This window comes from Talpa europaea, assembly GCF_964194135.1.
Source record: "Talpa europaea genome assembly, chromosome: 7".
In the NCBI taxonomy this organism is placed as follows: domain Eukaryota; kingdom Metazoa; phylum Chordata; class Mammalia; order Eulipotyphla; family Talpidae; genus Talpa; species Talpa europaea.
The window spans coordinates 37,421,508-37,436,643 of NC_140074.1; the positions used below are offsets into that span (position 1 = coordinate 37,421,508).

At 42.1% G+C, this 15,136-nt stretch overlaps 2 protein-coding genes across 2 annotated transcripts in view; one reads left to right on the forward strand and one right to left on the reverse strand.

Moving 5' to 3' along the window:
• PGM5 (phosphoglucomutase 5) overlaps positions 1-1,814 on the forward strand; it is a gene marked incomplete at its 5' end in the record, with an annotated part of 159,811 nt that extends 157,997 nt beyond the window's left edge. The window contains one exon of the mRNA XM_084239279.1: positions 1,397-1,814. Within this exon, the coding sequence (XP_084095405.1) occupies positions 1,397-1,486 (90 nt within the window). The 3' untranslated portion in view covers positions 1,487-1,814. The remainder of the gene's footprint in view (positions 1-1,396) is intronic.
• A 6,264-nt stretch (positions 1,815-8,078) lies between these two features.
• Positions 8,079-11,807, reverse strand: TMEM252 (transmembrane protein 252; the record flags this gene model as incomplete). Its single annotated transcript, XM_084239042.1, has 2 exons — positions 11,518-11,807; positions 8,079-8,310 (listed from the first exon to the last, which is right to left on the reverse strand). Exons 1-2 carry the CDS (start codon positions 11,796-11,798, stop codon positions 8,079-8,081), a joined length of 513 nt encoding a protein of 170 aa, XP_084095168.1. The 5' UTR covers positions 11,799-11,807.
• Positions 11,808-15,136: the final 3,329 nt, after the last annotated feature.

The window sequence follows — 15,136 nt, forward strand, 5'->3', positions numbered from 1 at the left end:
CCTATTCCTTACCTAATGAATGAATTCCTTGCACTTTGCCTGGTGTTTCAATCCCTTTACACAAGGCCAGCTCACTTCTCTTTTGGGGTCACCCTGTCTGCACTCATAACACAGTGGACAACTTGTTTTTTGAGATCCTGAGCCTCTGCTTGTGCTAGACAAGAGCACAAATGCAAACAACCCCTCACCCCTACATGTTAGGAATAAGTGAGGGGTGCAAGTAACAGAATCTCCCTCTCCCTTCCCAAGTGCAAATTTTATTTTCCTGATAATGGTATCTTTTTTTCTTATTCCAGGATTTCCCAAACTTCTTGCCTATCATTACCTCTTTATTAATATTTCTCTTTAAATGAACTCTATTTATTATAGGATGTTTACATCACTGCTCTATATGGCAAAAAAAAAAAGCCCTTGATAAACAAAAAAAAGCCTTGATAAATATAAGCTAACCATAAAAATCAATAAAAATGTTCAGTGAGTGATGTTACTATCTCTCTAGGTAACTCTTGCCTGAGGCATGCTCGGTCTTGCTTTAAGTGTTAAAGATTGACAACATTGTCTCCTGGATGAAATTATGAGGATTGAAGAAGAATGGAAAGCAGTAACTTTTTCATTGTGTTGCAAGTAATATCATATCCATACACATCTAAAATAATTTCCAATATCACCTAACACCATCCTGGGTGGCATGTGCTCTGCACTTTGGAAAGTGGTATCTTTCTCCTGTGAAATGAGAAGCAGCTAAAGAAATGATTCTTACTCTTCTTCATGCACTTTATGCAAGAATCTCTTCCTTAAGTGTCTAAGCCACCCCCATCCTTCTTGGGGACACCAAGGTGCTTCATGAGCCACCATGTCACATGATGGGAAGAAATGAACAGTTAGTTCCACAGCATTAGCTGATGAATTGATCTGTCTTCTCTGAAACATCAAGATAGAAGGTTCTTCAGGCCCACGGTCTTAAGATGGAGAATGAGTGTTTTTCCTGAAGCTTATGTGTGTGTATCTGGGGTGGGGGTGCTGGGAGGGGGTGCATGTGGAGAAGGGGCCATTGCAGGGCAACTATGGGGTTTTCTGAACTTCTGTAATTCACAAAGCTCTGTTCCTGAAGTGCTCCAGTGCTCTGGAAGTCGGGTTGTGCAGCTTCCTATGTCAGATCAAAGTGTTTTTGGAATGGGATAAGACTTTGGAGATCATCTTCTGCCTTACCTCCAAGTCCTGTATACTTTGATCACCTTTAAAGGAAGAGGAATCCAAGGTCCAGAGAGAACAGGTGTCCTACCTGTGGTCACTCTTCCTGTAAACTGCCAAGTAGAAGTGAATCCAGATACTTGCCATAGAAACCCATCAAGTGGCCGAAAGGAGTTGTTCACCCACTGTTTCCTTCCTTTTCCAGGCCGTGCTGAGCCCTCTCATAGCCATCGCGCTGAAAATATCCCAGATTCATGAGCGAACTGGCCGCAGGGGCCCCACTGTCATCACCTGAGCTGGGGGAAACTCACTCGCCAGGGCCCAGCGAGAGCGCTCCGCAGAGACACTTCACCACGCCTTCATGCTACCTGTTTGTGCCTCTCATGACTTTGCAAAAAAGATAAAAAAAAAAAAAAAAGAAAAAAAAAACAGATAATTTGCTAATGGGGGTTGGGGGTGGAGGGGGGAATAAAGAAATCTGTTTTGTTTGGGTTTTGGTTAATTCCTCCCAATGCAAAAGGGTCTTCAGTTGTCTGTTAAAGCTGCACTATCATTTTCTATTTTCATACACAAAGGAACCTCCCCTTTTGAGAAGGAATAAGTGGGATGGACTCTAAGTCCTTGTGTCTATGTGTTATTGGTGCCAGATGAGAAAAGGTTCTGAAATCATAGAGGAAAGAGAAGTGTCAGAATTAAGCTGACCCTTGGCCACAGGCGCCCCTGGGCACATCTAAATTACTCTTCAGCATGGAGGAGTATTTAGCTTTTCCTTCCAGGTCAGGTCTTCCTTGAGGGAAAGTTGTAGAACTCCTAATAGTCCACCTGTGCCTGCCAACCACGTGGTGACCCACCCTCCCCCTTCCCGCATCCAATGTCCCTCACATCTAGAGCTTTCTACAACTCACAATAACATATCTACAAAACATCAAAGGGTATTTTCTCTTTATTTTTATAAATAATATTTTAGCTACTAATGTGGCTGCATTTCTCCACATTCAGCCATTCAGGGAAGCAGTTATTGGCAGGACTCTAAAAATAATGCTTAACATTCTTTGGGCCCTTTCTTAATTATATTAGGAGAATTGCTTCTTGGAAAGGCAAAATACTACCTTGTCTGCTATCTCTCTGACTCTATCTTATCTCCCAATAAAGGTCTACATTAATGCACTTGTTTGGACACAGTGCTCTTATCATGGCATAAAAAGCAGAATGAAATGCTGTATATGAAAAAGCAGAATGAAATGCTGTATAAGTAGGGAAGGAAGTGGGTGCTGGAAGAAAACCTTACTGGTGGTACAGTTAGGAGGCCGATGAGTTGGGGGAGTGACCCCTGCTGCAAAGCAGAGGGCTACAACTGGCTTTCTGTGTCCAGGAAAGGATATTGCAGCTCTAGCAGCATCATCTGCACTCAGCCAGAACACTTGGTGCATGGGACCTGTTTGCATGTTTTGCTTCCTTGGGAACGGCACTGTCACTTACTGTGTCATTTGTGCAGATGACGTGATGTGCTGTGACTGTTAAGCAATACCTTATTGCTGTAGTCAAGTTTAGTGCAAGCAGGGAAACATTCCCAGTAAGATATTTGTTTCCATTTTCTATCTATGCTTCTGTCAGAAAGTTGCTAGGACACGTAGTAACCAATAAAAAGGATTCCTATTTCAACCTTTTGCAAGGATCATGGGTTTTTGCTTATTTGTTTGTTTGTTTCATCAATTGGGAAACTCCAGCAGTGGTCACCCATTTCAATCCGACCGTCTTTCAGTACACTTGCAAGGATTGGTTTTCATTATTATGACCTTGGGAATTTATTAAATAAAGGGAACAGAAAAGGCAAATTGCTCAAAAGTGTCTGTGGATGTCAGCAGAAACTAAAATAGCATCTAGTTTTTCAGCATAAGTACCTTCCTTTCAAAATAATAGGAAAATGGCTTTGAATGAGAGTCTCAAGAACTAGTAATGAAATTTATCAACAACGGCTCCTGCCCACTTAGGACTATGCAGGTGCCTCTCTCTTCCTTTCCCTTTTTCCTAATAAAACTGTCCTTTAAAAATGTGTGTGAGAGATAAAGAGAGAGAGAGAGAGAGAGAGAGAGAGAGAGAGAGAGAGAGAGAGAGAGAGAGATTGTGAATGGAGGAAAGGAGAGGAAAGGAGAGAGAAAGGGAAGGGAAGGGTAGGAGGAGGAGGGAGGGAGGGAATTCAATTGCTTTATGGCCTTGGTTTAAACATTGCAGATCTATAGGCTCGCCCCCTGCCCCCTTCACGTGCTCTTACCATACCACATCCAGCACCAAAGACCCATTGTCCATTCTGCTCCTGCCCCACGTTGTTCTCTCCCTTCCCCCTCTCTGTCCTCCTCCAGTAGCCTCAGTTTTACCTTCAGATTTCTAGGGTCTGTGATTGGGTTGGCTTCATCTGACCCTTTGTTTTGTTTCTCTCTATTCCACAAATAAGTGAGACCATCTGGTATTTGTCTTTCTCCTCCTGATTTACTTCTTTTAGCATAATCCCCTCCAGTTGCATCCAAGTTGTCGCAGATGGCAAGAGTTCATCTTTTTTAATAACTGAGTAGTAAGCCGTTGTGTATGTGTGTGCCACATCTTATTCCACTGCTCTGTGTTTGGATACTTAGGTTGTTTCCATAACTTGGCTATTGTAAATAGTGCAGCATGGAAGTGCATGTATCCCTTCCAAATCGTGTCTTTGTGTTCTTTGGGTAGACACCTAGGAGTGCTATTGCTGGTTCAGATGGTAGATCTATTTTAAATATTTTTTGAAATGTTAGCATCCTTCAGGTAGAGAATGTCAGCCATTTACTCACCACTCAGTTCTGTTCATCAACACAATTACATGTAATTTTAGACTTCTTCAATTCTAGTATTTTTTTTCAAGTTCTTGAAATTTTAACATCTCCAACTTTGAAATTCAACTGCCAGTTTTAAAGTTCAGTTTCTTTACTTCAGCACAGAGTCCAGTAGGTCCAGCAGCCCAAATATATATTCATCCATCCATCCATCCATTTAGTAAACACTGGTTGAGCAACTAACCCATACAGAATCCTGCTAATGGTGTGGTGACTTCCGACTGGCCAGCTGGGGCCAGTGTAAGGCACAGTATTCACTTTGGCGGTCATATCCACCGGTCATGACAGGTGATGGGTGTGGGGAATTTGAAAAGCACCTGGGAAAACTGGTAAGAACATAGGCAACATCCCCATTTTATACTGGATCGTGCACCAGTACTTCTGAAGCACGTGGACACTGATGTCCCTGACACCAGCCTGGAGATTTCCATTACTGAATGGAGAAGGGTCTGAGACTGCACTTTTGGAAATGGCGTTGCTGACCGTCAGTCAGTCTCTCTGACTGTTCAACAGTTACAAGCAGCAAGAGATTATCTGAGGCAGCAGAGCTTAGCAGTGTCTGCTCTACTGCCATCAGCCGGAGGCCTTATCGCTGGGCATGGCTCACGCGGTGCCCACCCACGGTGTGCGAATCTGCCAAGATTGTCATGGACTGTTACAGAACACCAGGAGGATATATGCATTATCAACACATGTCTTTATTGTATTTCCCAGTCTCCTAACACCTAGCTGCCCTCAATAAGAGAGCTGGAGCCTCACCAGAGCCCATGTTGTTTAAGCAGGATCTTGAAGGATGGGAGAATTGTGAGTAAAAACACTTGTGAGTTTTTTAGGAAGTGTCAAAATTTTGCACAAGACAGATATGCAAAGGTGCAGCATAAATTATTCTGTAGCTGGCCTTGTCATGTTCATCTTCTGGGGACTGGGAATGGGTATTTACATGTGTTTCTCTGAGGGACATTGTAAGATTAAAATACTGGAGAGCCATCACCTCTGAGAACTTCCCTTCCCCATTGATATTACTAATGGAGCCAAAGACATGTTGTCCAGGATGTCCCTAAGTGGCATGAAGATAATTTTGAATTGAAAGAAATTAAGGGACTCAACAGGAGAATGCCTTTTTTCCCCCTAATTATCTATGTCCCTAAAATCAGGAAATAAATCTCTGTGGTGGTCCTTGGCTGAAAGACACATCACTGCGAGTAGATCTTGCAAGGTCTGTTTTCCATGCCTATGTAGGCAAACCCTGCAAAATTCCTTTTTCTTTAAATTGCAAGTTCTTTGTTCTGCTTTTCCCTTCTAAATGCATTGCCCTCTTTCTGGAGACTATATAACTCACTAGGATGGCCAGAGGAGAGGTTTTCTTATTTTATGTATGGGCCTCCAGGAGAACGTAATTAGCATTTGTCTTTTCTCTTGTTAATCTCTCTGTGTGGATGTAATTGTTTCCCAGCCAAATGGACATAAGAGGGTAGGGGAAGATTAGCTTCTTCCCCAGTGCTGCCATTCACATTTGAGAGGAGGGAATGAGCAGACTCTTGCAGTGAGTTTGCCTCTTTTGCACTTCCTCATAGCTTAGGTGCCTTTCTGCCATGCAAGAGTTAATGGTTCCCAATTTATCACCTTTAATTTTATCATAAACTTAAGAAGGATAAGGGGATTCAATGTCTACTTTCCCTAAGCAAACCCACCAGGGGCATTCAGTGAATTATTATTAACAAAAGCAAGCACTTTTGTCTGACTTACCCAGTAGGTATTAATTGCTAGATCTCTCAAAAGTAGGAATTGTTTTGGGTAATACCCATTTTCTTAATACTTGCATATATATATGTGTGTGTGTGTGTGTGTGTGTAATATATGGATATAATACATAAATATATACAATACCTAATTTTTTCAAAAGCAATAAATGCCTGTCACAGGCATTTATTCTTTCAAAAAGCACGTGCTTATTTCTGAATCACTAGTTGATGTTCAATAGTGTTTAGGGTTACAAAAAAATTAATTCATCTGGAGGTTGTATTAGATCCACATAGAGAATAAAACTGATTTATGTTTCTTTGTTGATTTTTTTCCCTGTTACAAAACACTGATGATAAAAAGGACAGGGGAATTTAAATATAAAATTTATTGCAGTAAAGAGATTAAAACAATTTTTTAATGTAAAGCAAAATTAACATTTGTTTCACATAACTACTAGTAATTAGAAACACCATCTATTACATTGCAAATTCTGGAAGGAAGCCCAGTGAGCAAGTGATAGAGCTTATTCAGCCAGTGAATGTGCTCACACCCCAGGGAAAAGTTCGAGATAACCATCAATTGGAGGGAGGCAAATAGATGACAAGAGAGGAATAATAAATTGCACTGCTACTAAAGGATTGCCCTTCTGTTGGGCAAACATGCATGACCTTCATATTCATTTCTGCCCTTGTGTCAAGGATTCAAATTACAGATTCCCAAATTCAGGCTTAGTGTGAAGGGACCAGGATTTCCTTTTTATGTGGCTTCCTATAAGGACATGCTTAATCTGTTCACTCAGCAATAATGAGGAAGCATAGGCCACGGAGGCCACATTCCATCTTAAACTTCTTCCTCTTCAAAAGATCTTAATTGCTCCTGCCACTGTCCAAAGCCTTGTCCTGTGTGCGCTCACCAGTGGTGGGTTGTTATCACTAGGGGCGCTTTCATCATCAGTGTAATGATCAGATGGAGAAAACTGCATCTGAGGCCAGGGCCAACCTTCAGGAGAAAATGTGGAAGGCTGACACATTTTCTTTTTAAAAAAAATATTTATTTATTTATGCATGTAACAACTGAGGTACAGACCAGAGGTAAAGTGGGGTGAGCGGATTCACCAGAGACAGAGTGGGGAGCAGAACAGGCAGATGGACTGAAATACACTGCTGAGGGGAGCAGCAGGTGAGACAGGAGAGGTCTGCACCATGTGGGTCAGCTCACTGGCTGGCAGGGGATCGAACTCATGCCATGCTGCAGTGGCTGTGGACAGCTTCATAGTGATGTGACTCAACCCCTTGTGCCACCAGGGAGGTCCCAACAAAGAGACGCCCATCAACACCTGTGCAACCTCAGTGGCCTCTCCAAGGGGTGAAGCTTTTGCAGCAACCCTGGGGCATCACATACCCTTAGGGCCACTGTCCGAAAGAGGGGAGAAGTCCCAACTCTTTCCTGGGAGGAGAGAAGACAGGACTACTCTAGCACAAAAGTTCAAAGTAAATGCCTTTTCCCAAGTCCCTCTAAGGAAACTTCTTCATACTCCTGGATATTACTGTGTTGCTATTATAAAATTTCTTAATATCTCGAACTTTCAGTTTATGTGTCTGTAAAATGGGAATAACGTTATCTCTCAACACTATAATGAAGGCGAAATAAAAGCACAAAAAGTTTATAGCGCAGAACCTACCACATAAAGGCTTTCCATAATAATAGATATTACTTCCAACATTAAATTCTTACTTGGCAAAGGAGGAAACTAAGACCCAGAGAATCTGAAGTTTCTTGTCATAGCTGAAAAGCATCAGGTTGCTTCTACTTCCACCTCCCTGCCCCTTGACTTGCCCCTGGCCTTAAAACATGTAATAAAACATAATAAAGCTGAAGAAGAAAAGTTGGGCTTAAAAATAAGTGTCCTGAGTCTGAAAATGTGTGGATCTGTAACTTTAGACACAAAGTGCTTCCTGGAGGGGAGTTGAGTGGGAGGAGAAAGCTACTATGTGGGCCTGAGCTCTCCGTACATGTCTGCAGGCCAAAGGTTCACCTGGGCTGGGATTGACACACATCCTTTGAAATATGTGCTTGATGCCAACCCCAGCCTTCTAGGGCTCCCACCCCACCCCGGCAGGCCAAGCCCATCTGGGGAACTGCACTGTCCACACAGAATCCCCGGTGCGCTCACACAGGGTCACTGACTTGGGTTTCCTCCCCCAGTCCCTGGCCTGTGTTTATTATTAGCAGCCTATTCCAGGAGGGGCTGGCCGTGAGTGCCATGCCAGGGAGCTTCCTGCTTCAGCATGCATGGCCTTGCCTCTCAGTATCCTGCCCTGATGTTGCTGCCGCCACCCTGACCACTATGGACTCTTCATAGGACGGCGGGGCCTCTGGGCGGGCATCATGTTCATCTTTGAATTCAAGGTCCATCTTCATGTACAGAGGTGGAGGAACATCTGAGGCCATGGCAGGACAGGTCTGCTTTTCAATAGGAAGACTCTCTTCATAAGCAGGCGGGTAAAAGTCTGGTCTGGGGGACAAAATGCCACAGACATACATGTGTTATTTCCATTTTAATGCTGGGGCAGATGTCTGCCTCTGTCAAAGCACATTGTGCAAAGTTAAATGGTTAAGAATCATTTATTTTGGAATAGAGGCACTTCTTCCCTGGTATCACCAGTTTTTTTTTTAAAGATGTGCAGCTCTTCTAGTGGAACCTTCTGTTGGTCACAGGCTTTGTGCCTTTATGGTTCACTTTGGTTAGTCCACGTGTCCCTTCTGTCCTACTCATTAAAACAGGAGTTTCAGTGTGAAATGTTTATCAGGAGCAGGGAACTGGGCACCTTGGTTCTGGAACTTCCCTCTACCCAGTTATTTAGTCAATTCACATCCTTGCCCCCTTTCACATACAACATCTACTTAATAGCACTCACTGCCCAATCCTCACAGCCAACAAAATAATGAATGAAAACCAACTGCATGTAGATTCCTGAACTGCATCAGAGCCTTCTCTCTTCCCCACCAGTCTGAGCTAGTTTCCAAAAATACATACTCGTTTCTCAAGTTCAGCTGACAACTTTGTGTAGATTTCAGTTGCAGCCCTTTTTAATGCCAACAGACCTATTGCTAAAGGAGCCATTCACTCCAGAGCTGATGTACTCATTGGCAATCTTACCCAATGTTGCTAATTGCTAAATCCTTCTGGCTTCTCCTTCATGAATGGAATTGGGGGTGGGGTGGCCAGTGAGGAAGAGAGAGGGTGAGCTTGGTTGAGTGTATATTTATAGAAAGAATCCTTCCAGTGCCTACAGGGATTGTTTATGGTATGTAACCACAACAGAACAGGGACTGCCATTTGTAGCTGTAGTTCCATTCCAAATGTTACCAGGCCCAAAGCCAAATCACTGAAGGAGCTGTCTACTGTACAGCATAATCTCAGCCTCACTCAGAATAGCCAAGGCTGTGTCATGGGTACATGTGTAAAGGCACCGAAGACAGAAAGGTGAGCTGTTGTCTGGAGTGATTTGAGAGGCTCCAGAATGACTGCCATCTGCCCCCAAATTCTAGTCCCCACCCCCACACCAATTCACATTACCAGCACCCTGAATTCCACCACTGCAAGCCAGTTGCTCTGTTACCTTCATGTGGGTACTCATTTTGTGTAAATGCTTCTAAGATATTAGTAGTTAACATTGATTGACTTATTAGGCATTCTGAGTGGGGTGGGCATCACATAGATGCTGCAGGGAGACACAGAGGTGTCACGATGTCTATAATTTACTTTAAAATATTCCTGTACAGACAATGTAATGTCAGACACGTGTTAGTAAATTTAAGCTATATTCTAAATAAAGATCATCCGTTTCTCTTATCAGGAATTCATACTCTGGAGGCAGTAAATCATATCACATTTATCCCTTGCCCCCCACCCCAAGAAAAAAATTATCCCTCTAGAAGTGATCACTTCTACAATCACTAGACTGTTTAATTAATTTTTTTATCATGCCCCAGAGAACTTGCTAGTCAGTGTAATAATCATTAGAAGTGGTTTTGGTTATTGTAATTAGTATCTTATTCATTATTATAAAAAATAATAGTGTCAAAAATCAACCATCCTGGGTAAAATTACTTATACTCACAGTAGGTGAAGTAGCTAAATTATTTTTAGACAGGTGAAGAGGCACAAACATTTATGTGGCTAATAGCCTATATCTTTAGGATGATGCCACAATTTTATCCTTAAAAAGTCCTGTATTCAGTCAAGAATTAGGAGTTTGTTCTATATTATAAAACACTTTTTTAATATTTTATATATAATATATTATAAATATTATATAAATTTTTAATATTTTATAATATAAAACAACTGATAATGCTAATAAGATTAAGTGAAATATTTTTATTGTGGTAAAATATATGTGATGTAAAATTTATCATGTTAGCCATTTTAAGTGTAAGATTCAGTGTCAGTAAGTTCCTTCACATTGTTCAACCACCACCACTTTGTTTGTTTCCAGAACTTGTCCATCATCCCAAATTAAAACTGTGCACTTTAAGTAATAACTTCCTATTTTCTCCTTCCAGTCTCTGGTAACCACTGTTCTATTTTCTCTCTATGAATTAAACTACTGTAAGCTACCTCTATATGTGGAATCATAACTGTATTTGTGTTTTTTTGTCTGGCTTATTTCGTTTAGCATAATGTCTTCGAGGTGTGTCCATCTTAGAGCATTTGTCAGACTTTCCTCCCTTTTCAGAACTATATAGTTGTCCACTTTATGTATCTACTAGTTATTCTTATTCATTCACTGATGAATAAATTGTTTCCATCTTTTGGCTACTGTGAACTTCTATGTACTATGTACTATGTACTATGTACTATGTACTATGTACTATGTACTATGAACTTCGATGTACAAATGCCTGTTCAAGTCCCTGCTTTCGATTATCTGTCTATATCCCCAGAAGCAGAATTGTTGGATCAGATGGTAATTCTCTCTAATATTCTAAGAAAACTACATCTCATTTTCTATAGAGGCTGCACCATTTTACATCCCCACCAGGAGTGCACAGAGATTTCAATTTCTCCACATTTTTGCCATTCTCACGGTTTTCTGCTTGTGTGTGTGTGTGTTTGTGTGTGTGTGTTTTAATAATAGCCATCCTAACTGGTATGAGGTTGTAAGGCTAATGGAATCTTACCTCTGGACTATTATTTTCTTGCATTGAATAAAACTTTCATGCAAGGTGTGAAGAAAACACTTAAAAGGATAGTAAGCTGGGACTTCACTGAGCTCATGAAGAGGTTGTAAGATTTTTTTTTTTATGCCAGTCTGTTCATTCTTCATGTGGAAGAATTTGGCCTAGGACTTGATTTCTTTATATTCTGAGAGCCAAGTTATGGGGAATAACCAACCACCACCTTCCTCTCAGACAAGCCCCTATGACACAGCCAATGAACCTAAGAGTTAAGTCTCTTCAATTGGCTCATGTAGGTGGGGTGGGGGAAGGGCTCTCTGAAATAAATCCCTCCTACTTTATGGTCTTCTGCAAAGGTGGCACCATTCTTCCTATTGGTTAACCCAAGAGTAATTCCCCTGACAATACAGCTTTGGGTGTAGACATACAGCCCATGGCACATGTAAGTTGCTCCATAGTAGAATTAGAAGTCATTCAGCTTGCCCAGAACTTGGTCCCAGCTCAACCCTCCTCAGTCCCCTGGCTTCTCAGTACATACCTGTCCACTGTGGCTAAAGGCAGGGTTGCCCCCCGAGCATGGTGTTGTCTGAGCACATGAGTGAACATCCATTTGCTTTCACATGCCAGGCGATAGGTGCTCCAGAAAATCCCACTCAGAAGGATCACAAACCCCAGAGGAAGAAGTAAGTAGGCCAGGATCAGTTTCTCGAAGCAATTGAATATTGAACCTGAGGATATGAAGAAGGCCCCCAGACAGATCATAAGAAAACCCGTGAGGAGGACAAGGGCACAGAGAACTAGACCAGCTCTGTTCTGCATCCTTGCTCCTTTGGAACCCAGCTCCCTGACCCTGCCACTCCTCTGCTTCCCTTGCTTGCAGAGAATGCTCTCATTAGCCAGCTCACAGTTTTATACACTCTGGGATCAACTGGCCTTTGGACAATTAAATGAAGCAGGCACTTAGAAGCTACTCATTAACCATTGCAAGTAACTCTAATATGCTTGGAGGATTAACCTAAAAACACAGCATTGTGGACTGCATGAAGGAGTGGTTTCTAATAGCTGTCCTGCTCTTCTGAGCTAGATGGGCCCCTCAGCTTACAAGGATCAGCTGACCTTTGTCAGCTGAGGGAAGATCTCCCATCCTTTGAATAAAAGGGCATTCTTAATCCCCACAGTGGGTAATTCCCTGCTAATATTGGAAAATTTTAGCATTTTTTGATGATCTATCTTCTCAGGTAGTCTTTTCCTGACTTCTTCTTTCTTTCCTGTACTAAAGGGAGGTTTTTAAGACACTTACATGTTTGTCTTGCCTCTCTTAATATCTCTTTAATGTCCTGATACCATGATACTGGAAATATTCCAGGAGAAAAGCCCACAGGGTGAGCTCCCTGATCCCCCTCTCTGTTGGCTTAAAGATGAGCTTCAGAAGGAAGAGAGTGATGGGAGGAAAGATTTTAATGGACAGAGCTTTGGGGATTTGGGAAGATTTCTGGGGATGGTTATAAAAGATAACAGTATGGCTCCTCTCTGATTCAGGTCTTTATATTATCCCATTATGGAGACCCAAATGTTGAGACCCCAAGGTCACTTCTGGGTAATATATAGGTGTTTGATAAACTTGCTTGTGTTTTGCTCAACCACTGATTATCATTCTTGGATCACTGGAAATATTTGAACCATATCCCATTCTTCCTGCTCAAAAAAACCCTAGTAGTTCCACATACAGATTCTAGCCCCATACTCAATGTCTTGTCAGCTCTACCTGCATGTTATGGCATAGGACAGAGGAAAAAAATAGCATCAAAATTAATACAAGCCATTGCACCTCCTAGTCACTACCTTTATTAGCTTCAATTCTCACCCTGAAGTGCTTCCATCTTGTGGTCTTGATATTGTCCTTGGAATCCTAAAAAAAGCCCATTCTCCCTCCTTCCCTGACTGGTTTTGAGGTAGGCAGATTTCTGATATGATACCGGAAGATGCCCGCCTCCAGGTTTCCATGTCACCCTGAGTGTGGACAGGACATATTGAATGTGGGCTAGACTTAGTGATGTGATGCTAGACAATAGAATATAACAAAGGTTATGGGATATCACTTATATAAGTAAGTTATAAAAGATTGTGACTTTTTCTTGCCAGTAGACTGTCTCTATTGCCCTCCTAGCTTTTACCATTTGAAGAAGGAAGCTACCATGCTGAAGAGGTCCATATAACGAGGAACTAAAGACAGCATCTAGATAATAGTCAGTGAAGAACGGAGGTCTTTTGAAACTGCATACTACCAAATGATCACATAAATTTGGAGTCAAATCTTCACCCATTTGAGCTTTGAGATGACTGTATCCTGAGCAGCTCTTCGATTGAAAGACCTTAAAGCTAAGTCATGCCCAGATTCCTGATCCGCAGAAACAATGAGATAGGAAATGTGTATTTCTTAAGCTCTTAAGTTTTGTGGCAATTTTAAAGGTAGAAATAGATGGCTAAGATAGTTCTATTAGGACATAGAAACCAGAGTAGATAATCCATATTAAATGTTTACACAGTATCTGGCACATAGGAAGTGTTCTATCAAAGCTAGCTGCAATCATCCTCACTGTTATGGTTATTATCAATACTGCTGTCACTCCAAAATGCTGGGAAATAACCCAATTTGAAAGATAGAGTTGGGTTTCAAAACAGATAAGTGGTAGATCAGAGCCCCAGAGTTACTATTAAGTATTAGAGTGATGAGAGCTATACTCATGGTGCCCACCCAAAGGGTTTTGTGTCTTTGTTTTAGACCAAAACGGAGCAATGAATTAGTCTGAGCTGTATGACAGGTCAGCCTTAGTTCCTGGGATCACACGAATAACTGAACAAGTGAGTGTGTCTCTGCTTTCCCTCCTCCAGTACCAATGAAGCATAACCAGTGCTATGAGTTTATCAAGCAGGTTCTTTCTCTCTATGACCCTTTAAGGGGGCTTCTGAGAGTCCATAGCCGTGACTTTTTTTTTTTTTTTGGTGGGATTTTTTGCTGAGAAATAGGGTAAGAAAGCATGATCCAGGAGAAAGAAAATTTAATTTACATAAAATTTACATAAAATGAAGAGGGTGCTCCTGGGCTCAGGCTACTCCCCTCCACAGGAATTTATCTGTTGTGAGGTGGGCCATCAAGGAAAAAGTATAGGAAAATCTGCAGGATGTGATAAAGGGAAAACATCACCATGGGCATAGGAAGTATTGCTGGCAAGCCCATGTCTCCTTCATGGTGGTGGAGACATACGAGTGGAGGATTTCTGTTGAAGTTATTTTTGCACTTTTGTATTTCTTATGATTAATTATGTGAATTCTTAGATGATTCGATTTCTTTTTACTCTGACTGCTTCTGTCCCTAGCCACTTGCATCTCTGCTATTGTGTGCACAATACCCCTTTTATGCCTCTAAAATAAGCAAGAATGAAACCAGTGACTTGTTAAAAAAAAAATTCTTGTTACTTCTGCGTTCTCTGTTATTTGTGTTGTGGCATGCACTCTTTTCCCGCAATGACTCCCTGTCAAGACGTTTTTCAAAAAGTGAAAAGGGCCTCCCAGGTGGTGCAGCAGGTTGAGCGCCGTGCTGTGAAGCTGTCCACAGCCTCTGCACCGTTGGTTCGATTCCCGGCCAACCAGGGAGAATCCCACATGGTGTGACAGACCCGCTTCGACTGCTGCTCCCCTCAGCAGTGTCTTTGGTCCTTCTGCCTGTTCTGCTCCCTGCTCTGACTCTGGTGGATTCTCTCACCCTCCCATGCCTCTGACTGTACCCCAGTTCTTGTATAAATAAATAAATCTTTTAAAAAAATAAAAATAAAAAGTGAAAAAAGAGGACAGATGTGTGCTTGCTTCAGTAACAGCGTGTAGGGTAAAGAAAATGTCAGGCTTTTCTGCCCTCCCGCCATCAGGATAGATGACGGATCCTTGTGGTCCTGAGTGCATGCCTGATGGCGGGCACCTGGAGTAGGGTGTGGGCATAGGTAGATGGGATTCAGCTGAGCTAAGACTGTTCTTTTAAGGGCGGCTTCACGGGGACGCCAGTAGAAGCCAAAAAGAGAAGCCGAGAAAGAAGTAGCAGAAGCAGAGAAAGAAGCAGAGAAGGCCGGAGAGCCCAGATAGAGTGAAGACTTGCTGGGTGCTGG